The sequence below is a fragment of the Lepisma saccharinum genome, chromosome 1 (genome assembly GCF_977018435.1).
Source record: "Lepisma saccharinum chromosome 1, izLepSacc3.1, whole genome shotgun sequence".
Classification (NCBI taxonomy): Eukaryota; Metazoa; Arthropoda; class Insecta; order Zygentoma; family Lepismatidae; genus Lepisma; species Lepisma saccharinum.
This window is the reverse complement of record NC_139229.1, coordinates 172,211,868-172,235,961: the sequence shown is the minus strand read 5'-3', so window position 1 is coordinate 172,235,961 and position 24,094 is coordinate 172,211,868. Positions and strand designations below refer to the sequence as shown.

The 24,094-nt window shown below is 36.9% G+C and overlaps 1 protein-coding gene across 3 annotated transcripts; it reads left to right on the top strand.

The window, feature by feature from the left end:
* Positions 1-1,145: 1,145 nt before the first annotated feature.
* LOC145990062 (methylmalonyl-CoA epimerase, mitochondrial-like) lies at positions 1,146-23,281 on the top strand. Of its 3 annotated transcripts, XM_083125719.1 has the most exons (4): positions 1,327-1,579; positions 10,949-11,124; positions 21,895-22,024; positions 22,785-23,281. In XM_083125719.1, the coding sequence occupies exons 2-4, from the start codon at positions 10,955-10,957 to the stop codon at positions 22,986-22,988; spliced, it is 504 nt and encodes a 167-aa protein (XP_082981845.1). In that variant the 5' UTR covers positions 1,327-1,579; positions 10,949-10,954; the 3' UTR covers positions 22,989-23,281. The 3 variants fall into 3 exon arrangements, 2 of the variants coding, with proteins under 2 accessions (XP_082981852.1, XP_082981845.1); XM_083125726.1 differs by lacking the exon at positions 21,895-22,024 and having other exon boundaries at positions 1,146-1,579; positions 22,785-22,920; XR_014441929.1 differs by lacking the exon at positions 21,895-22,024 and having other exon boundaries at positions 1,306-1,902; positions 22,785-22,920.
* The last annotated feature ends 813 nt before the right edge of the window (positions 23,282-24,094 follow it).

Below are 24,094 nucleotides of genomic sequence, written 5' to 3'. Positions count from 1 at the left end.
ATGCTTGATAATACCACCCCTTGCCATTTTCCTGTTGTAGAATAATTATAATAATAAATTCCTTCAAGAAATACCCAAAATGAGAAAGCGCGTACGCAAACAACAAACCACTTGACCCCCGACAGGAGCGCCTATTCACGAACTTTTGCCTGGCCATTCCCCGCCCCCTTCCCTCTTCCCAACACGTGTTTGCAGCAAGTGGCAACCGTCGGACGGCTGTTAGTTTTAACTCCCCAAATCGCGGTAAACACAAGAAAGGAAAACGTCTTTTTTTGATGGTCCGAATTGCAAAAGAAGGTGTAAACCATCAAAGCCTTATATTTCCTCTGGTTTTTGCTTATTTATTATTTTTTCTTCGAATGATAACGACTTTTGTTTCTGACAGAAACACACTTGTTTAGGGGTGGTGATCTCAAAAGTAAAAGCCCATAAGGGCCCATACTGAACTCTTAACTTGGGCTCCACTATAGCTAAACTATAACATTTTGTCCCACCGAAAAATTCCCTAACTATTGTACGTACACCTGTCCATCCATCTGACTTTTCCCATGGTATATACATTATAGTATTCTCGATATTTTTTTTAGTAGGGGGCCCCGATACTTTACTTGCGGGTGGCACATAAAACTGCGCTACGCCACTGGTTCACATTATAATATTTTATAGTTCGAGGGGGGGCATGACCCCTCCTATGGGTACGGGCCTGGTTAGGACATACCGCATATTTCATCTCAATGCCAAATGCAAATAAATGAAGTCACCAGCAATAGAACGATGAACATTTAATTTATAATACCCCTACATGTTCTCGGCTATCTCGCACCAATGTGGTGTGTATACAAAGAAATGAAACAAACCATGAAAGGAATGTAGAGCATGTACAAAACATCCTTCATCGGAAAACATGGAATTAAAACAAATATTTCCAAGATTTATAAAAATATGTGCAGAATACTACATATCACATTGCATTAAAAGTATTTTTTTATTTAAATACATAAAATGTATGGTAATGTACAATAAAAGTACATTCAATACTTAGATTTTCACCAGGTGCAAATTTGTTGTTGACTTGATATGGGTCTCCCTTATCGAACAACAAATGAGCAACCTTTCGTTTTTGAAGTCATGGGAGATTTTCTAATTTGAGGCTAAATGCGTAAGTTGTTAGATTAGGCCAGCTAGGTTTAGTTCTATTAGCACAAATACATTTTTTTCAGTGTATTTATGCTAATAGAACCAAACGTAACAGACCTAACCTAACATTGTAGCATATCTTGTGTGACGTCAGAACGAAATGATGTTCAATTGTTGTGCGATAAGGGAGACCCGAAAGTTAACATTAGTACAAACATATGATCTGTGGGCAACACGAGTAAAATATGAAGGAGTAGAGTCTTTGGAGTACAGTGGAGGTCAAGGTTAACTTTTGCAGTTTATCTATCCCCTCTCGACTTTTGTATAGTTTCTCCTGGTGGACAGTAAACGTAACATTTCGAAAGGAAACGTACATCTTGTGCATCAAGGCGTATTAGAATCCGTATACAGGAATCATCTCTACATCTAACGTAATGAAACGGTATGAGAGGAAAATATTACTGGATAGATTACACAAGGGATTTGTATTAACTTGTGTCGGCGCAAGTTTGTACGGGTTCTATCTACTTGGCCTAAGAATAAATAGATACATTACTGTTATAAGACCCCAGCAGAAACTCTTAGAACAACAACTCCAAGAACAGTTGTTAGCAGAAGGAAAGGCTTCGGAAGTCGACTTCCGCGATGTAGCGCCTATAGTGAAATACTAAAGTGCAACAAGTGCATAAAATGTTGTTAGAAGAAATCATTAATATGAGATTTTTAACTGTATTTTTGCATGATTGAAGTGGGACTGCAGTAATGGTGAGCATAAGCTAATATTATATTGTATGTGGTTCAGCTATGTTATTCCCATTGTTTTTTTTCCTCTTGTAATTGGCGGAGAAAAAGAAGAAAAATGACGAAAGGATAAAACCTGTTGTATATCCCCACAATAACCGCAAAAGTGTATCCACAGGGGCAGTATTTTGGTTAGGTTGGGGGTAAGGCAATTTATACCATTGCAAATTCTTCAAAGAGAGCAGAGAGGAGGCAAAACCAAGTCGACGGCCTAAGTTCTATTTCTTTAATTCGAACTAATAATGGTACACAAGTCCCACTCCGTGGCTTTGTGTGGTCTTAAGGCGTTAGGCTTTGGGCTTAGGCTATGGGATGCATGCTGGTTTGAGTCTCCTTCGGGGGGGGGGGGGGTTGCCTAACAACTCTTCTGCTGATATTTCGGCCAGTATTTGGTACTGGTGGCCATCCACCGTCGTGAGGAAATTGGGGAGCCATGAATGAGTAGTGTAATTTGGGTAACAGTAGTATAAGCTGGAGACACATTAAACTCGTTTGTTTTCAAATAAAAATCATTGCTACTTACCTCATATGCATAGCGGAAGATTTTTCAAGCTGGGATCACTTTTTTCCCTTGAAGAAAGTGTTATTTTTAACATTATAATCATTTATTGGTCGTTGCTAATTCGGCGGGCAAATTTTGACTCACGTTGTCTATCGTCAGCTGATGTGCAGTGTTTCCAAACTTATGAACCGATAAATGCCGCACAAACTATTCACAAAAGGTTTTTAAGCAAAAATTGAGGCTAGACTCTACTTTACGTCCTTATCTGCATGGTGATTGCTTCTTTGCGTTCGCGGTGCGTGATCGTGGTGCGGCACCCGGCATCTCTTCGGGTAAGTACCTTTTTCTTTTTACACTTTCTGTTCACGATAGCCTCACTATCCATTCACGGGGTCGAGGTATGCCTACGAGGTTAGGTTAGGCCTGTTAGGTTAGGTTCCATTAGCACTCATTTCACCCCTAAATATGTGCTTCATCATCTAAAAAATTCCTCAGTACGTTCAATTGCGCATATCCGGACAACATCTGTTTCTCTCGATTTGTTCACGATAGACCCACTATCCATTCACGGGGTCGAGGTATGCCTATGAGGTTAGGTTAGGTTCCATTAGCACTCATTTCACCCCTAAATATGTGCTTCATCTAAAAAATTCCTCATTATGTTCAATTGCGCATATCCGGACAACATCGGTTTTTCTCGATTTACTCCTTCAGCAAATTTTTGCTCGCTTTGGGATTTACGTTGTTGAATTCCTTATAAAATAAGCTTTCCAATGATATATGACACGTATTCCTTAGGAAAAGTACGTAAACTAGAGTCTTACCTTACATTGGAAAAAAAAACCGCTCACACGTCATCTTGTCAAACTTCCGCGTGGTTGCTACACTGTGAGGGGGTTACATAATCGAACGCATGGAACATTTGATTCACGTAGTCGACGGTAATGGCGGCACGAGCTATCGTACAACGAAGATGCATGATTGACGAAAAATACCTTATTTACAGGCAAAATACGTTGCACAATTCTAAAAAACAATTTCCCCGGCTTCAGAAAGTCCTCAAGAACGCAATTCCGTAAGTACTTTCTCGTCTTTTCTCCTGTAAATTTTAAGAAATCCGTCTCCGGCTTATACTATCGTTACCGTAATTTGGTCAGGGAAACCTGCAACAATGACTGGAGGTTCATCCTGGTGTCTGCATGTCATCCCATAAATGTGGGATGCACCACTTCTGTTGAGGCATGTTGGAGTGAGGCTGGCAGTTAGTAGGTAGGCCCTGATCCTCAAGGGCTGTTGCACCATGGATTATTATTATTTTTAACGGCACACACACATTTTGGAACGACTTGAGATGACCGGACCCCTCTCCGATTTTCTTCATATTTGGCATACTCACTAATTGAGGCCTCCTAACTACAAATCTGAAGTTAAAATTTGTCTGAAAAGTCTAGAAATTGCAAAATAAGTGAAAATAAGGTGTTAGTTTTCGGAATGGAAACTCGATTTTTGCAAATTTTTTTGTTTCACCACCAAATATATATATTCCTGATACTACCACGACACCAAATTTTAACCATGTTTGCCTAACCTATTCCGAACTAACTTAACCATGCGCCAATGGTTTGTGGGGTTAGCACCAATGGTTCGTGGGGTTAGCACCAGTGGTTCGTGGGGTTAGCACCAATGGTTCGTGGGGCTAGCGCCAATGGTTCGTGGGGCTAGCGTCAACAGTTTGCAATTTCTAGACGTGACCAACAATTTTTAACTTCAGATTCGTGATTAGGAGGCCTCAATTAGTGAGTATGTCAAATATGAAGAAAATCGGAGAGGGGTCCGGTCATCTCAAGTCATACCCACGTTTTTTTTACATGGTTCAATTTCTATTTATGTCTGTTAATACATACTTCATCAGCTTAATGATTACTTACTGCGTCTTTTCTGGAGAATAATTCTTACCTTTCAAAGACTCCCATGTACTAATTTATTTGCAAGAGTCATTTGTTTATTGTTGTTTTGGCCCAAGTTCCTTTTGTTTTATTGAGATTTCATCATGCTTCGAATGCAATTTTTACATGGTTAGATTTTGATGTACGTCCTACATTCATTCCCATGCTTCTACAACATTTACTGTTGCTTGTCGACGGAAAATATCTTGTCCATGAGAAGTGCGTAAGGTAATTTTCAAGTATTTTTTCAACATAAATAACTTTTTTTCGAGTCCAAACAGTGATCATTACTTTAAGGAAGGTTCAAATTTCGTGTGACAATGATTTTCAAAATTCTACGATAATTAGTCTTTGTGCTAGGAGAAATCATAAAACAATCGGAACCGTTACCCTCTTACCATTAATAAAAACCAAAAAGCTTGTAGTAACTGCTGTAGGTTAGGCAGGTCATGTTTATGGCTGTTAGCATTAAAATAGCATATCTCAATGCTTCCATAACCTGATCATGTAATAATATCTGTTCTCAAACACAAACTCCATCCATACAAGCAGAATGTGAAAATCCATCATGTTTGCACCCCAAATCTGAGATGACCAAAAACCAAGAACTGCTATTTTTCGAATCATAATTACTCTGGTAATAACACTTTGTGAAGGTTTTAACTGTGTCAATTTATTTCTCAAAGCTTCAAATTTACTAGTTTTTCTTGTATGTACGCATTGCTTGCATGATAGAATTATTTTCCTGTAGTTTACGGTTATTACAAGCATAAGAAAACAGTTTTTTCTTTGTGACGTTTCAGGAGAACACACGCTCCTTTCATCAGACATTTATTTTCATGAATGTATGAATGAATGAATGAAAATAAATGTCTGATGAAAGGAGCGTGTGTTCTCCTGAAACGTCACAAAGAAAAAACTGTTTTCTTATGCTTGTAATAACCGTAAACTACAGGAAAATAATTCAAATTTACTTCCACAAATGTTTCCAGTATTCTAAAACACTTCCAAATAATTCCATAAAACTTGCAAAAATCATGTAACAAGTAGACTCCAGTATGTTCAACATTTTCCTTTCATCTATTCTGTGCCATCTTTTCAGTAGAAATTATAGGTATGCATGCATGTGTGTTTGGGAAGGAAAGAGGTTGTTCCAGCATTGGGGACAAGTGGAGGGGTGCTTGGATAATTAAACATGAGATAATTTTTTGCTGCATATTTAATGCTGACAGTGTTCTCAAATTCTGAACTTGTTTCCCATGACATTGGAGAGCGATGTCCTTCATGCTTGCTAAGGCATCGCTTCCCATTCTCATTGCAATCAAATGTTATTAGATTAGATTTACTTACAAATAATAAACAGACAAGTTCCATTTGTTTGCATGTTGGTTGATATGTTTTAATGCTGGGTGATCCAAAATTGAAAGTCATGGGGTCCTTATTTATTCTGTTGTGGAAATATGCTGCATGTAACCTCACACAATGTTTAACATGCTACAAGTATGTACCACTAAATATTCATTGTGTACAAAAACTCTGGGGAATCAATAAAAGACAAGATGAATGTAAGAATAGACAGCTTAATCCTTCGTGGGTCGTGCGAAAAAAGTTACATCGATGGTCTAACACGGTCTCAGAGACCGGGTTTTTAAAATGTCAAATTATTGGTCTAAAATGCCAAATCCTCAATTATTACAATTAAATCTATAAATTTATAAAAAAGTACTCATCGTTAATCGGACATGGAATGGCATATCTGATTTTCAGTAAAAACTAGTCACGCATGGACTCGGACAGCAAGGGGCTTCAACAAAAAAAAACAAAAAAAAACTAGCACCTCAAATATCTTGCTAACACTGAAAACAAAATCGTGGGCTAAAATAGGAAGGTCAGAAACTCAGCTAGACAGAAAGAGGGTGTTGACAAAACAATCACTGATAAATAACGATGTTAAAATCACATACCCAGAACGAGAGACTGTGTACAACCACTGCAAGGTTATATCTGTATAAACTGGGAGAAAAAATAATCAGTGAATCTGTGGCTGCAGATTGAAGTGCCACACAAATGAAGTGCCATTATATATATATTTTTTACTAAACTTTATTTATAGTGAGAGAAAAATTATAAGGCCTACAAGCTTAGCTGCAAGCTCGGATGTAAGGATATTCGGCTCCTGAATTTTTAAAATGCATGTTAAGTTTTCCAGGTAAGAAGGACAAACGCAATGGCCATGGTGGTGTAGTTGGTAGGGCATCTGACTGCTACCTGGGAAACCTGTTTTCGATTCCTGGGGTGGTTATCCGAGGTCAGAAATTTTCCGGTCGTGTCCCTGCATAAAGTAATTATGGTATTCACCCCAGCTTCAAATAAATGGTACCTGGGGGTGACTGGAGAAAAATGACCAAGATCAAGAATGTGTGGGGCTGTACCTCTCCCTGTGTGCTTTCATGGACTGGTGCAAGTGTATGGGTAACTTTATCTACTCCTTCATATTCTGTATATAATGCGCAGTACAATTCAGGTTCAAGAAATGGCTTTCTTAGTTGTAGATCGTAAAACTATTGCTATGCCGATCAAGAGTGAATGACTTCATACCTATTCAATAATAAGTCACCAGTTGCTATATGGACGAAGAGGAGAATGTCATCTTGTGTATACAATGAGTCACCAACCCATGCCACCTCCACCTCTCTCCCAAAGCTTTCACTTCTGTAGACATCTTCTTTGTTCTGTAGTAGAAGAAAACTAGATCAAAATTAAGTTATGGATTTTGCAGCGCTCAGGAAGTTATTTTCTATTATTTCTCACCTGACAAATGCTGCTGATACAAATCCTGTGTGACTAGAGGTGTCACAAAATGCTCATTTGCAAATTGAAATATCAGGGGAAACAGCCATTTCACTTTTATAGTGTTTTTTAAAAAGTTATCATCACTAAAGATATCCAACCTTGTAATTTGTATTTGCACCTGTTGATATATATACATGTTATACGCAGTGACATAGTGAAAACATGCATGTTTTTAATGTTGGCTGTCTGAATTATTCCATGCATAATATACACCACAGTTCTTGGGGGCAAACATTTTGGAAAAGGGTCACAATATACATGAGTAACTGCGGTAACTGTACTTTAGGGTGGCTAGTCACCAGGAATTCCTTGAATTCTGGGAATTGTGTGAATTGTTGGCTCCGGGAATTATGCATGAATTCTACGTGAATTTTTCTCCGAAGACATGAAAAATTTCAACTTTCATTAATCCAAATCCAACTGAATTTATACACATTTATTTATGCACAGAGGTAAGTTTTTCACAGTTTTAGCTTTTAATTTTTCCGAGGAAGGAAAATAAAATACAGCTGCATGGAAAATAAAGCAGAATTCTCTCAACCCATTTGCTTTGTTAGTGTCCTTTGCAGAAGACTGTTGAAGTTAATTAGGTAAATTTCAATTTAAAATTTTTATACAATTACCAATTTTTCGTAGATTACTATATCATGTAACATTTATGACTTGTGTTTGTGGATGTATTTCAAGTCTGAGTATGAGAAATGGCAAATGTAAACTCTGCAATTTTGTGGATTAAATATTATATGCACTCACCGTTTAATTGAATTGAATTACAATTTTTTGATAAATTGAAATCGCACAGAACCTTTATATTGTTAATGTATTTGTGTGTATGGGGGGGGGGAGGGGTGAGAGGTGGTAATACGTAAGGTTGAAATAGAGAATACATCTGCTTGTACCCTTGAATTTTTGGAAAGTTCACCTTGAAAACCGGGAATTATACTTGAATTTTATCAAGGTCTTAGAGTAACCACCCTGTACTTGCATTGTATATATGCAAAGGCTCCTGCATCTTTATTTTTCTTATCAATGACAGCTTTCTTGCAAATCAGGGGAATTTTGTGGATCAGTGAGTTTCCAATCCTTTTATATTCCATTTTAACAATTTGCTATGCATAAAAAGTGGAGTTTTGTATTTGAAAAATCCAGAGGGCAAATATGAGCTCCCATATAAATGTGTGTGTGTGTGTGTGTATGTATGTATATATATATATATAAATGTATATACACACACACACACACACACCTCTTTTTCCTTATCCTTTCTACCTTCATTCCTCTTCCTTCTTTTCTCCTCCTTCGCTCTTATCCGTGTGTGTGTGTGGGGGGGGGAAATAGCTCAGTCGTTAGGTCATCATCATGCGAGAGACCCAGGTTCGATCCCCGGGCTTTTTTCCACCTGTTGAAGCGGCTCCGGCGCCCACCAGCATCGTATAAAGTGGGTACCTGGAGGAAACTCTGGGGGGGTAAAGGCCATGGTGCTGATCACGTCACCCCCACCTTTGGTCGTGATCAAGAAAGTGTGGGGCCCTAACTCCGCAGCCCCTATACACCTTCATGGTGTGGTGCAAAGCACAGGGGAACACTTTACTTTATATGTATGTGTGTAACCAAGGAGAAGGGTTGCAGGGTGGTATCTCGACAATTTTAAATGAGGTCACTCCAAATTTGTTTTATCACTCAACTTTTTAATAAAAGCTTTGAACAAAACATATTTTTAATAATTGCTGAAAAATTGCCGATTTAAGTTTGTATCTTGACACAAAGAAAAGGCCAAATCCACTTTATGATGAGAACAGCCAATCGGGACTGGGTCTACAGTTTTTAAAGTGAGATTTTGACACCCATGCCCAGAAATCTAGTCTGGAACCTAAATTTTGGGGATCTGAATCAAACTTGGTCATAATTTTTTGGGGGAGGCAGAATCAAAAAGTTTTGTACCCCATAAAAATAGCACCAAGACTACTTTGGTAAATTACTGTTACATTTGCGAAATCATAAAAATACTCATTAACTTGCTTCTCAGGTCCCACAATCTAGTAGCTTGTTAATTCTGAAAATTTGTTAGGTGGGCAATGGAAGATAATGTATGTAACTTCATCACTAGATATATCAAGCCATGGCTGTGTAATTTTCCATTTGTTAAATTTTTCATGGGCAACCAACAAAGAATCTCGACACTTGACTACTACCTTCGTCTTGTGTAGATGCACTTGCAAATTTTCAGAACCGATGTTTTGATGAATGCAGCCTTCACTGCCACCAGCATTATAAGATTTTGTTCGTTTTGAAGGCAGATTCCTGATATTGCAGAGTCTGAAACTCGTAATGATGACTTTATTCACTAACATTCTAGCTTCACAAAGAAATATAGCTCATTATTCTAAAATAAAGCACACTGTTCTTTAAAAAATGACTCCGTAAAGGACTAGCGTGCTAACTTCAAAAATTCCATGTAGTCTATCTTCGTGCACTATTGTTCCACTCATACAAATGGAGACGTTCTGAGGTCACAAGTTTGAGTCATGTGGCAACTAATTTGTCACTTTCACATTCATTGGGGTGGCATTTTCCTGCCAAATTCTGTGGACAAAGAAAAGGGAAGCGGGAAGGTGGTCTTCAACCCTGGCCACTGTTTGACAGTTCCAGGAATAGAGCAGTGCTTGAGGCCACATCTGTGTTCGCCAGATGAACCTTCCAGTTGTCTGACAGAAAATGTTGCAATTGAATGGCGAAGTTGGAAAAGGTAACTCAATTGCCAATAATTTCTTGTTTCCTTCCAGGGATAAAATTTATCAAGCAGAGGGGGAATTCCCCCCATCCCCCTACAAATACCACATGGGGTAAAACCCATCCATTTAGATTAGCCTTACACACCTCTGGCAGGGTGGTTGGAAAATACACAATGAAGCCAGGAGTCCTAATGATCAATCAAGAGTTTAAGTTATGAATGTGCAATTGTATTGGTCCCAATATCTATTCCACATGCATGGTCATTGTTGTGATTAACCTAAAGAGGTAGAAAAGTAATGTAGAATTAAAGGAATAGAAATAAACTGCTACCATCCATGTTTCCCTTGAATTTCTTTACCTTATTACAAGTTCTTCAATGCATTTTTATTTTAGATAGCTTCATGTTTTCTACATACTGTATGTATCATTAATATTTTTCTACCCACTATACGTGCTCAAATGATTGCTATGTGAAATGGTTCTGTGTAAAATAAGTAACTTCTATAAAAATTGTTATAAAATATTCAAAAGCATTCATTAGCGTAAGCAGTAAATGAAATAATTCTTGAAGCTTTCCTGGCAGCGAATATCGAAGAGCTTTCGGGAGCTAACGTCACTCTCAACTTCAATCCCTGAAGATGAGAGTGATGTTAGCTCTTGAAAGCTTGGAAGCCCATCCGGAAATCACCTGGCTGATTGCCCGAGAAAACCTCTTCAGTAAATGAAATGTTTGCCTCGAAAATTAACCTTTCAGCAAAGGAAAGCCTCTCTTTCTAATAACTTCCTTTTAACCTGCCTCCCCCTTGTGAGGTAAAATTTTATGATATGCTCAGATGTTTGTTTAGATGGAATTTAAGTAGTTGTAAATAGTTATCATAATATTTTTGGAAGCTTCCTTGCAACCTAAAAAATAAATCATTTACTCATACTTCTTTGCATTAACATTTTTTTAATATTATCTTTAATTTCATTCTAGGTAAAAATGTCGTACCTAAAGCAGGGATTAAAACTTGGACACAGTCTGAGGATTTTGTGCAGAAATGCTAGTGACGATGCTGCATTCAATATACCAAAGAATCTTTGGAAACTTGGAAAACTCAATCATGTCGCCATTGCAACATCAGATTTGGAGAAGTCGACAGCATTCTACAGGTATGTTTATTGGTACTGGTATAAAAAGATGACAGACAAGGGTCGTTCAAGAATGATTGAGACTTTTATTTCTAGGAAAAAATTGGAAAGTCTTAAAAGCACCAAACTATGTGTGTTTTTTTTAAAAAATAATCCCCCTGAGTATCCAAGCACTTCTGCCATCATTGTGTCACTTCCCTGAATTATTTGGCATAGAAGGAAATTGACTGCTGTTGTAGTCATTGCAGGACATCTTTTGTCGCTGCTTCATCTGAATTCAATTTCTTCCCATTCATGTGCTCTTTAAGTGGCTCAAACAAATCTGATAATCACTTCAGGGCTTTGTCCGGAGTGTAACAACGTGAGCGGAACCTTTTCAGAGAGTTGTCAAATTGACCATGTGGGGCTGTGCATTGTCATGGTGAAGAATGACATTTACAGACAACATGCCTGCTCTTTTCTTGCAAATGGCATTACGTACGGCACTCTTCATTAGGGTGGATCGAAAAACCATTTTTTTTCGAAATCGGTCTGCGGCTAGTGCTTAAAGTTTGTGGTTGGTGGTCCTTATAACCCATAAAAAATTCCAAGTTGATCGGATAATATCTTCAGGCTGCGCTTTTTGGTCAAAATTTTAAATTTTTATGAAAAAATGTCCAAAATTTGCAATTTTTCCTGATGGGTTCTCGATGTTTCTGGAGTGATTTAATGGCAAAACATTACATATATTGCTTGTATATTGCTTAATATTAATGGTTTAGTGTGTTTGAATAAGGGAAAATGGTTTCTTAGTTCGCCAAAATTCATCAAAAAACGCCAAATATACAGAAATGTTACGGATGTTGGGTAGGCAATAACCCGCTATAATTACTCGACCCCACTGACTTAAATTTACCAAAAACGATAAGGTAATAGGAAAGGAAGTAAACTGCAGCTCTTAGTTCATCGACTAATCGACTATCCAACACTCACCACGAGGAGGTGGCTGCAATCGAGTGCTGCCCGCCCACCCACTCTGGTAGACTGGCCCCTTTAGGTTTTAAAGTCCGCTTTGGTATCAAACTTTTGTAATATTTTCCTGTCCTCCAATCGAGCTCTAATATAGCCATAGCCAACTCAGGAGTCATAACCACATACAGCAATTGATGCAGCAATTATAGCGGGTTATTGCCTACCCAACATCCGTAACATTTCTGTATATTTGGCGTTTATTGACGAATTTTGGCGAACTAAGAAACCATTTTCCCTTATTCAAACACAGTAAACCATTAATATTAAGCAACATACAAGCAATATATGTAATGTTTTGCCATTAAATCACTCCAGAAACATCGAGAACCCATCAGGAAAAATTGCAATTTTTGGCCATTTTTTCATAAAAATTTAAAATTTTGACTAAAAAGCACAGCCTGAAGATATTATACATTGTACCCCTGCAAATTTTTGAAGGAGGTACTGTACCCCCTAAATCCGTAAATCGAGTTGTACCCCCCTTTGGTAATTTGACAGCAGACGGAAGGTGCTACTGTTAAAATTACCTATTATCAATTCACCCAATAAAGAAATGTATTATTGTTTATAAATTTTAAGCATTATAGTCCTTACCACAGAAATTTAAAACATTTAATTGTAAACTTATACTACATTGTGCTTGCTACTAGTTAGTTCATTGACCTAAGTTCTTGGAAACCTCTTTAAGGAGATGAAAATTATTTAAAATGTGTGTGGAACGATGGAATCAGATTGACTCTCAGACAATTACGCTGCAGACGATTGCTGCTTTGCATAAGGGGGGGTACACATTTCTAAAGCAGTGGTCGCGTCGATTCGAAGATAAGATACAAATATTCATCAGAAGAGTATATGACTGACCCCATTTTCATTTGAATATTTATAATGGTATTTTCCGAAACGGAACACTTACACGAACGACACGAGACACGACAGACCAAATTGGAGGGGGGGGGGGTTACAATGCACTTCTGTACCTCACACATATTTTTCATAAATTTGTAAGAGGGTGTTGGGAAAACCATACTTAAACCTATATATTAGGATATATTTTTTAAAAAATAGAGTGCCGATTAGCCTATCTGAGAATGAGGTGAATTTGGAATAAGTTTTCATAACTTCAGAGTAGAAACCGAAAGAAAAATAAGCACAAACAAGAACGAGAAGGACCTCACCACACAGGAGACGAGATGGGGCTCACAATTCTCGACTCATCGCATCGCAATATCATTCCTAGGTGAAATGAAATCTTTCCTAGACATATAAACAGGGTGCAATTTGCGATTTTATCAGAGGGGGACTATTTTTTACCTATGTATTAGGTATACTTATAATTGCACATTAATTGCTTAAAATCTAATTGTGATATCGAATGCAACACAAACACAACTCCATTTTATGTTAAACTCTAAAGTCAAATTGTAAGAAAATTACATTAGTCAGATGAATGCACGAGATAAATGAGACTCACCTCAGGTTCTATTGGTAGATTTTGGATTGGATTTACAAGGTCTCTGGGAGTAAGATGCGAATATTTGATTGATTGATTTGGTTTATTTTACTTCACATTTCTGCCACTTTTGGCTAATCGCGAAGATGAGGATGAGTGATGATGATATGATGAAATTGATGGACACTCAAAAATAACACCCATGGGCAGGCCAGGATTCGAACCTGGGACCTCAGGCGTCATAGCGAGCTATGCTAACCCCTCCGCCACGGTGTCCGGCGAGGTGGGAATGTGTTTTGGATTTTCTTTGTAGATGCGAAAATCTTTAACTGTGACGCGCACATGCTTCTGCTTAAATTAAAGTTTATCTTTTCACATAAACGATAAATTGACATGTCATCCTAAAACACACGCATGTATCTGCATTTAATACCACTACATACGAAAATAAACCTTGGCCGGCTCTTCACATTGTCCACCAAAAATTGAAAAGAAAGAATAAACTTTTGAGCGTACAGCTTTCCTTGCTACTTCTGAGAGCTGAAGGATTTCGGTTTTGTAAATGTACCGAATGATATTACTTTCAGTACTTGAAGAGCGTCATTAGGTACAGCTAATTATATTACAAATAAATGATTTGTCAAATTTTTCACAAATATTTCAAAGTTTCACTTCTTACGAAGTGATTGGGATCCATCTGAACTCATTTTTTTTTCTTTTTTAATACAACACCCTGTAGATGTCTGAGAAAATACCAAATACATGGCTTCTAAAAGGCATTGGATGTGGTACACATCTGCAATAAATTGTTTAAAGATATTTTTATGCGTAGCTATGGAACTGAAGTGGAACTCTACATAATGTAGTTTCTATATCCAGTGGGTGGGAGATGATTATTGCTGGTTGGGGTGGCTCAAGATCCCCCTCACTCCTGATTTTCCGTTTCGTGAAATCCAAATCAGCCCAGAATGAGGTCCAGAGCTTAACCTTATATGTTTCAGAATTGTTAGCTGATTTTTTTTTAACTTAAATTCTAACAAAAACAATGAAAAATATTTATGCATATTTTGCATTAAATAACAGGACATTCGCGTGTGCTGTTCTAAAAGTGAATATTTCTCATGGCTTCACATTATACCTAGGTATCAAGGACGTTTTTGTAGGGGTCCAGGGGGTCCGGACCCCTTCCCCCCCGAAAGACTTACCAAGTAGTGAAAGTAATTTATCAAAATATAATTGTTTAGCATTTGTTATACTCAGTTTCCATTAATGCCAATACCATGCTTGAACAGCGTAACAATTAAAAGTTAGGGTGCAGCAGAATATCTCCCGGATTTCATTTGTGAATAACAAAGCAACGATAGATGTTATGCAAAACTTTGTTGCACAGTTGGAAAGAACAAGGTTTACCATTTTATTGCACATTTGCAAAGAACAAAATGTTCCAATTATTTTTTGTCAAAATTGCCACAAGTCACCATTTTGTGTGACATAGTTGACTTTGTTTTAAAATGATATCATCCAAATGCCGATCTGCACAGTGTACGCATTTCTGAAGTTCTGCATTACCCTCCTAGTCATGTCTGGTCGGTATTGCCGCTCTTTCCTGTCTGGTACTATCTTTCAGATCATTGTCTGTCCTCGGCCTTCCTTGGTAAACTTTAGCCTTCAGGTACTCCCACAGAAAGAAGTCGCAGGGTGCAAGTTCGGGGGAACGAGTTGGCCATGGAAGGTGACTTCGAAGTGAGATCAGATGCCCTTAAAACATTTCACGTAGCACGTTCATCGATATGCGTGCTGTGGCACCATCCTGTTGGAACCACACAGCCAATTTGCCACGTTCGTTCGATTGCGGCTGCAGGAAGTTGCGTAACATCCATACATAACGGTCAGACGTTACATTAGCTTCGTGCCGTCTTCCTCAAAAAAGTTCATGGAGTTGTCTCGGTACATATGGGAAACAAAATGGTAATCCTTGTTCTTTCCAACTGTGAAATAAAATTTTGCATAACATCTATCGTTGCTTTGTTATTCACGAATGAAATCCGGGAGTTATTTCTGCTGCACCCTGTATACTCGATGGTTTTCTCCGCTGAACTTATTGGAAGGCAAGGAATTTGACTCATACGGCTTTGAAGGATTCCAAATATTTATGCACACTACTAATGATGATATCCATAAAATATTAATCAGGAACTTTACTTTTCGTTAATTGGATCTAACTCCTTTTTTGTTATTCAATAAATATTCAATTCTTTTTCTATCTGACATTAAATTCCTTGCCAGGGCAGTTGTTTTTATGCAAATCTTGGCGATCTTAACTACACGTACGCTAGATAATGAATACTTGTTGTTATATTTCTATCCTTTTTTTTTTTAAACAATTTTCAAGATTTTGCATCATTGTAAATTTTTGTATTTACTTCGGAACATTGTGATGCCATAGCCAGGGTTGTTAAAGGTCCAGGAACACACAAATTCTATTGGGTTCCGCAACAGACCGGAACCTTTTTTCTTGCACAATTTACATTCGGGACAAGTTGCAAATTGTTTCATTGGAAAAAGGTTCCTGGACTGGATTTAAATTGGTCCGGAAAAAAATTCCTGGACTATATTTATATTCAGCCAGAAAAAAGGTTCCTGGATCATATTTAAATTCATCCAGAAGGTTCCTGAACTGAATTTAAATTCATCCAGAAAGATGATTTATGGACTGTATTTAAATTAATTCGAAAAAAAAAGGTTCCTGGACCGAATTGAAATACTTTATAAACATAAAAAGATTATTTATGGCCTAGAACCCATTTACACTTGGCTGATTTTCTCTCTCGGATGGAAATTGAACTTATTTACAATTCGTGGACCTTGTGGGATTGTTATGGATGGATCCATACATTCTAAGGGGTTCTTTTGGGATCCGTAACAGGACCAGAACCTTTTTTCTAGCGGGATTTAAGTTCGGTCCAAGTTGCGTATTGTTTCATTTCAATACTAAATTGGGCACCTATTTAACTGATCCGTAAAAGAGGTTCCTGGACTGTATTTAAATTGATCTGAAAGAAAGGTTCCTGGACCAAATTGAAGTACTTTACAGTTAAAAAGGTTCTTTAAGGTCCAGAACCCATTTACACTTGGTAATTCTCTCTCCTGGACCAGAATTGAATTTATTTACAATTCCTGGACCTTTAACAACCCTGGCCATAGCTACTTGTCGAAGGGCAAATTTTGAGTAATCATTTTCCTATTATTCTAACTATCCTTGTACGAAAGGGAGTTGTCAAAATTTCAATATAAATCCCACTATAACCTGGTTCTTTGCCAAGAAATAAAACCAACATCAACTCTCTGTAATATAGTTCTACTTTTTTTTGTGCATGTCTATAGGTTTGATTATTGGACTCTTTAAAAAACCATCCTGGAGAGAGTTTACAGCATAATACTTGTTAATTCCAGTGACATTTATTAAGTTAATTTCATGTGTATATAATTATTCACAGAAGTTCAAGAATTAAAATTCACCATGTGTAAAATGTTTTTTGATATATTCTCTTCATGTGTGGCCTGTCTGAAAGCACTAACGTCTAATTCCATTGGAATATGTAAAAATATATGAGGTTTGTTGACATTCTGTAGCTTTATAGAGTATGCGGATTATCCAAACTATCTGGATATCTGAATAACTAGATATAATCTGATTATCCAAATTATCTACTGCATTCAAAATGGATATTGCATAATTTAAAATTATATTTTTTTTGGCCATTCCCAATTTTCAACTTCTTTCTCTTAGTGACAATTTATGTATTTTACTATAGCAGAAGAAAAGATAAGTGAATAGAATGGTGTACAATGCAGAGTAACAGGAAATTTATTAATTATTTCAATTTTCAGCCTTTGGCTGTAATGTAATTTGCTATTTTTTAACACATTCACTCTCAGCTCTTGGAAAATTTTTAATGAGAAAATAACTCAAATTTGAAAAAAAAAAAAATGACTAACTTCTAAAATTGCCAAGGGGTCTAGTAAGATTGTCTTGGAGACAGTTTCACTACCATCATAACTTTTCAGTGTGCTTATGCGTATGTCCCTGTTACTCTTGTGTCACACACAAGTGATAAATGAAATCTAGAAAATTATTTGGTTTGAATATATGTGTTATTGTGAATGTTAACATAATATTTTCTGTAAAATTTGGAGTTGGTGGTACACATCCTGTCTTGATTGTCCTCATTTTCACTAACTACCCTCTCATGGAGATAAGTTCATCAGAATCATCATTGTATACGTACAATGTATAATGCTTGGTCAACACTTTTTCCCGCTCTTGACACAGCAACACTAACTGCAAAGTAAGTTTGAATGAAGGAATACCACATGAGTGTGTCTAACTTTAGTCAGAAATGGGAATATAGAAGAATGTCATCTAACCCAAAGAGCGTATATAACAAGAGTCCTCATTTGTCGAAAAACCCATATATCGAAGCATATCATGTGCGCAATCCTGCCACCTTCGGTAAAGTGCCAAACTCTTCTGATTGGCTCTAAACTTTTAACCTTTTTCCACCCAAGCGTCTCGAACGAGATACCCAAATGTAACCCTCACTGTCCCAAGCATCTTGATAGAGATGCTGTGCCAAGGTTGTAGTTTTTACGTTATAACTTTTCTATTTTTGGCTAGAATTTCGATTTTATTTTTTTATATTGTTCCTAACACATGTATTTAACAGAAATGGTTTTTTGCATTTTTTTGTCTTCATGAAAAGGGAGGGGGAAAAGGCGGGAAAAGGTACTTCTCTTTTGCAGCTCTTTTCAACGTCAAATTTTTGCCGACAAAGGAAGACCGGCTTTGTTGTTCTAAAGCAATGCTTTTCACTCCCTCCTGGTAAGTGCATTCGAAGGAAGCTTGTTTATCAGTATCCGATGTCAAAATGAAAGTTTTCCGTGAGGGCGCAAGCAGGGGGAGGGGGAGGGGGAAGACTGGTTGTTGAATCTGCATTGTGAGAATGGAATTTCGAAGGGCGCTGAAGGAAACCTTTGTTTTTTTTTAGCACAAGTGTCCACAAGTGGCAACAGGGGTTACCCTGCATTGTCTAAAAATAGAATTTCAAGCAGCTGCAAGAATTGGCGCTCATTTTTCACTACGTTCTAGCTTTTCGTCCGTGAATGTTGTGCGTAGGTGTCGTTTTGTGCCCAAGTGCAAGGACATTTTTTGGGTGAAGTGACAATTTTTTAAAATAATTTTTGGGGGTTTTCTCCCTTCCCCCTCCAAATATATGCCAAATTTGCATAAATTTTGCATTTTGACATTTTTTTCGGGCCGGCGGCGGGAAACACCATTTTTTTTAAAGAAAAGTATTTTTGAGGGGATTTCCCCCCTTTCCCCCTCCATATGTGCGCCGAATGTGCATAAATTATATATCGTCTGAATCTGTGATTCATTTTGCGTACAACGGTATATCTTTCATATCTCTAGGGCATTTAGTTTCTGAGCTATAGTCATTTCAATGTAACTCTGCATTTTGAAGCTTGAATAAGTGGCGTGCCGACAATTCCTTTTGGGGGTATAACTCAAGTTACATTGGTCATATGATAATAATGCAAATATTTTTGTGTTCCTTACATGTTAGCGATCATTTCCATGTGCATGTCGACACTGTCATGTACTTTTTGCTTGAGGGGAGGGTGGGGGAACAAAATTTTTTTTCCCGAAATTTTGGAATTTTGAGAGTTAGCCCCCTCCGCCCCGCCACATATACCCCGAATTTGCAGAAATTTCATATAGTCTGAATCTCTGGTTCATTCCGCGTACAACGGTATATCACTCATCTCTCTAGGGCAATTAGCCTCCGATCTACACTCATTTAATTGAAACTCTGCATTTTGCTCAAAATCGGCTCGGGACAGAGAGGCTTACATGTGAAAAAAGGCCTTGGGCGGCAAAAGGTTAAATGTGATTGACTGATACCCTTTTCTTCAAAATGGCACCAGCCAGAGAGTCGGGCCACAATCAGTGGCGGATTTCTGAAGGTGAAGGGCTAGTAGGAAGATGTTGTAATAGAGAAAATTAGATTAATAGTTACACACAGTATTTAATAAAAAATTGTTTTAGTGGTTTTTTTTGTTAGAAACCCCATTTTTTAATACATATGTATAACTATTGATTTAATTTTCTCTATTACCCCAATTTATTCCTACTAGCCCTTCATCTTATTCAGAACCACCAATCGTCGCTACTGCAAAAGGACAGCACAGCACGTCTATATGTACAGTGAGATGTTTAGAAATATTAATTGAAAACTGTTTTAATTCAATAATAATGTAATTATTAACCAGTTTACGATTAGTGAATAACATCCATGATCAATAGTTATTAGTTATAATAAGGTAACCTCGAACTACTGAAACCCTTCCCATTATTTTCCCATAAATATGGCCGTGGCTTGTAAGATTGGACTTTCGTATTAAATAAACTTTTCAACTTTGAAAATGCAATACCCGTGTGCGCTTTGAATTAATTTTTAATTTTCGATAAATGTGTGCATGTGTGGACGAAGAGAGAAAGTGTACAATTACGAATGCAACAAATGTAACAAGCATAAAGTATTCAAAATACCTTGATGCTAAGAACACCAAACTTGAATGATCTAACAGACTAATTCAAACCTATGAGAAGGGAATTAGGATCACATGGAAAATTAAACATGCTGAGAATATTATTGAAAGTAACTTGCTTCAGTTACAAAATCCAAAGCAAAAAGCAAGAGAACATAGTAGGTCTCATGTACTATCTGGAGAACATTGTTAGAGGAATTTCTTATTCTAAAATCCTTATAATTTTTATTCGTTTTCGGAAGACAAGCTAAATAATGGTAAAAATCAAGAAACAATACATGATGCAAGTAATTTTTCAGGAATCAGGATAGATTGTAAGTTTTAGGAACTACAATTTACTTCTAACTGTACATGTAAAAAAAAACAAACATAGATATGTAGATACACCGGTAACTTTAAATTCAGTGATATAAATTGATAATGATATTTTCCCCTTGTTCTTGTGACATTTAGAACAGGCTGAGATAATATCTCGCTCTCCTACTCTTTCATATGGAACATAAATCTAAATAAAACAAATAAGTTACTGATCACATTGATTGACTGTGCAGAATACGAATTCTTAGTCTTTAAATAGCAAATTTTCACTTTATGAACTTATCTGCAGAATTTCTTTCCCATTTCAAGATATTTTAAATGCTGTTATGCGACACGAGTACACATTTTTTATAAGTTAAGTAACTACATCGCAATAGTCATAAAGATATTGCTGTTTTTGACAAAGATTCTACAAGGGGAAAATATAACATCCATTGTTCACACTTAGTAGAAAGGTACAAAATTATCTATCATATATTTGTGAAATAGGCTACTAAATTGAACGAAGTTGCAAAATTTCATTGATGGACACATTTATTTCATGTCATGTTCACCATAGTGCACATAATGCTTGTAAACCGGAACGTAATGCATTATTGAAGAAGTCGCAGAATATCGTCTATGGCTAGGAAGAAAAAACACGACCTTTACACTTCAAACTGCACAATTTCCGACAGCGTATGCACAATAATACAGATGTACAAATTGCAATCAACATTTTTCTTTCATGTTAAATAAAGGAATATTAGCAGTTACACGTTCGACATCAACATTACCAATCAGCTTGGTTCACAAATTCTCGTAGTTCGTGCTGATGAAACACAAACATTTCTTGCACTAACATAACATGTATATTATTATTTAGTATTATACACAAACGCACAAATTTACGTGACTCTTACTCTGAAATAAATACGTTAACAGGATCTCTTTTTCAAACTCCTACCTCATTCAATTGGTGTATTTCCCCAAAACATAGGATCATTCTTTTGATGTTATCACTTATCGGCCTTTAGCATTGTAGATTGGTGCCCGTTTTGGAGGTCCCACTCAGCAAGGTTGTTTTGTCTAAGAGAGAGACATCTGTTGGGTAAATGCCAAACTACCAGGGATTTACGTACGATGCTTCTCGAGCCTGATTGAGGTCTCTTGTTATATAAGCTCTCTGATCTAATCTGACCTTGGTTTGATCTAGGATTGAATATGTTAAGATTTGCAACTTAAGTTATTTATCTGTAACTTGAAAAGAAATTAACAAAAGCTACTTACAGGAGCTATCTAAAAAATTTAGACACTACATTATCATATTAATAACATGTGGCAGATTTTCTTCACTGGTGATATTTACTAAAATGTAACATTAACATGCAATGTGCCTAACATCTGCATGCTCATTCCAGAGATGTGTTGAATGCTAAGGTTAGTAAACCTTTGCAGTTACCAGATCATGGCGTTACTACCGTATTTGTAGAACTGGGGGATACAAAGCTTGAACTACTGCTCCCACTGGGCGAGAAGAGCCCAATTCAGGTACTGAAAAGTTTTTTATTCAATGTGCTATTTGAAAACATTTTCCATTATGTTCGAAGAATCGTGGATTAAGATAAAATATTTTGAGTTTTGCAGAAAAATCTGAATCAAGAGAGAAGCAAGGATATTGTATACTAATAGGAGACACACGAAGGTATCAAATTGGGAATTCTTTTGGTATACTGATACCAGAATATACAACTTGACCAAGAGAAGAAAAACCCATTCAACCATAAGTGAAAGGGAAGCCCATGAACATTGCATCAGTTTTTTACCTGTAATGCTGCATTGCATTGCCAAAACATGTAGAATTCTTCAGCACATCATGATGGTGTTTATTCCGTGCCAAATGTTTGCAACATTATGAAGGGGAAAATAATACACAGCAAAAGTGGAAGTAATATTTATCGTTTAAGTTTTAGACAATCAAACAAGGGAGGGGGCTTATATGTGGCAACACATGGGTACTAGGGCACAAGCAAAGAGGAAACCAGAGAGTGATGGTGTACTTTAGTTTGCTGGAGCTTTTCTCATCTTGGTTGAGCTGTATAAATTATTATATTTCATGGAATGGATGCAAGCACGAAACCTAGTAATTTTTAATTAGCCTTCAAATATTAAGAGTAATTGAGAAAGTGAAAAGGCAAACATTCAGATATTTTGTCAATTCTCAAGAGATGTGCTATCTTTTTGCATCATCATCATCATAATAATAATAATAAAGTTTAACATAACATTGAATTGTATTTGTAAATTTCAGAGTTTCTTGACAAAGAACAAAAATGGTGGCATTCATCACATATGCATAGAAGTAGACAACATAGAAGAAGCAATGAAGGATGTCCGTGACAAAGGTATTCGATGCTTAACGGAAAAGACCCAGATAGGTGCACATGGAAAGCCTGTTGTGTTTCTGCACCCCAAGGACTGCTCTGGTGTCCTCGTAGAACTGGAACAGGCATAGTAATTGTAGAAATCAGACTACACAATTATTGTGCTTCTTTCAAGATTGTTGTAGCCTCCCTTTTTAATGAATTTTCATTGTAAATTTTCTATGTGGTAAAATAGTTGTGTGTGGTGCTCATATTAATATGTAAAGCAAACTTGGTGAACTGAAATACCAAAGTTGTTAACAATTGTAAAACATTTGTATGTATGTTGGAAGTAAACAATCACTTAATCTAAGTATCAATTTCTCTTTATTTGTGAAATGAAGTATATTTACTTATAAGAATAAACATATATGGAAAACACTGGAATCGGAGTACTTACTTTTCCATGAAACTTTATATATGGTTCCTATTAAGTTTGTTTGTGACATGATCCAAAGTGTGTGAATGATTTGTCATACTTCTCTATGAATAAATTCTCTCAGGCTATCGACGTGGTCAATTCTGGAACAGTTTCCAAGCTTTTGAGAGCTGTCACTCTCATCTTCGTCTATACAGTTCTTCAAAGCTCGGAAACTGTTCCAGAATTTACCTGGTCAATAGCCCGAGAGAATTTATTCATCATCAGGAAAGCTTCAAGACGTACTTCTCTACACTATATTTGAACTTTGTTGGTTTATCACACATAGGCATTTCTGTAATTCTTCTGGATGTTTCAAATCACTCTTCTATGTATCAACTACGCCAAATTATAAACCAGCCATATTTAATTGTCTTATTTCATCTAATTGTAATACCAGATCTGTGTGTCCACCAAAATATTGGGCTGCTATGAAAGGTTTCAGGTAAAAGGATCTAATTTTATGGTAGTTCTCATGGCCAAAATATTAGTGCACTAGGAGCCTGTTAAGTACAACCTTAGTGACAATGAAGTTCGACCAGTCACAAATATAGGAGTGCGTTGTGAAAGAAGGTGAACACATGCATATGCTGAACATATTTTATTCAGCAGGCTACATGGAACAAAGGAAAACATAAATTTCCGCTGCAACGCAGCAATGTATGGTGTCCACACAAAATAAAACATTTTCGTCCATCTACATGTGACATTGAAGTTCGACCACTGTTAGAGGGGATCCTGTTTACCATGGTGTGACGCCGCCCCGTCGGCGAATAACTG

What these genes read in the sequence shown, in the direction of transcription:
- LOC145990062 (XM_083125719.1), top strand. Translation starts at nt 10,955, where the DNA reads ATGTCGTACCTAAAGCAGGGATTAAAACTTGGACACAGTCTGAGGATT. An exon ending in AAGTCGACAGCATTCTACAG is followed by an intron (nt 11,125 to 21,894) that starts GTATGTTTATTG and finishes TGCTCATTCCAG; the next exon opens with AGATGTGTTGAATGCTAAGG. An exon ending in GCGAGAAGAGCCCAATTCAG is followed by an intron (nt 22,025 to 22,784) that starts GTACTGAAAAGT and finishes TGTAAATTTCAG; the next exon opens with AGTTTCTTGACAAAGAACAA.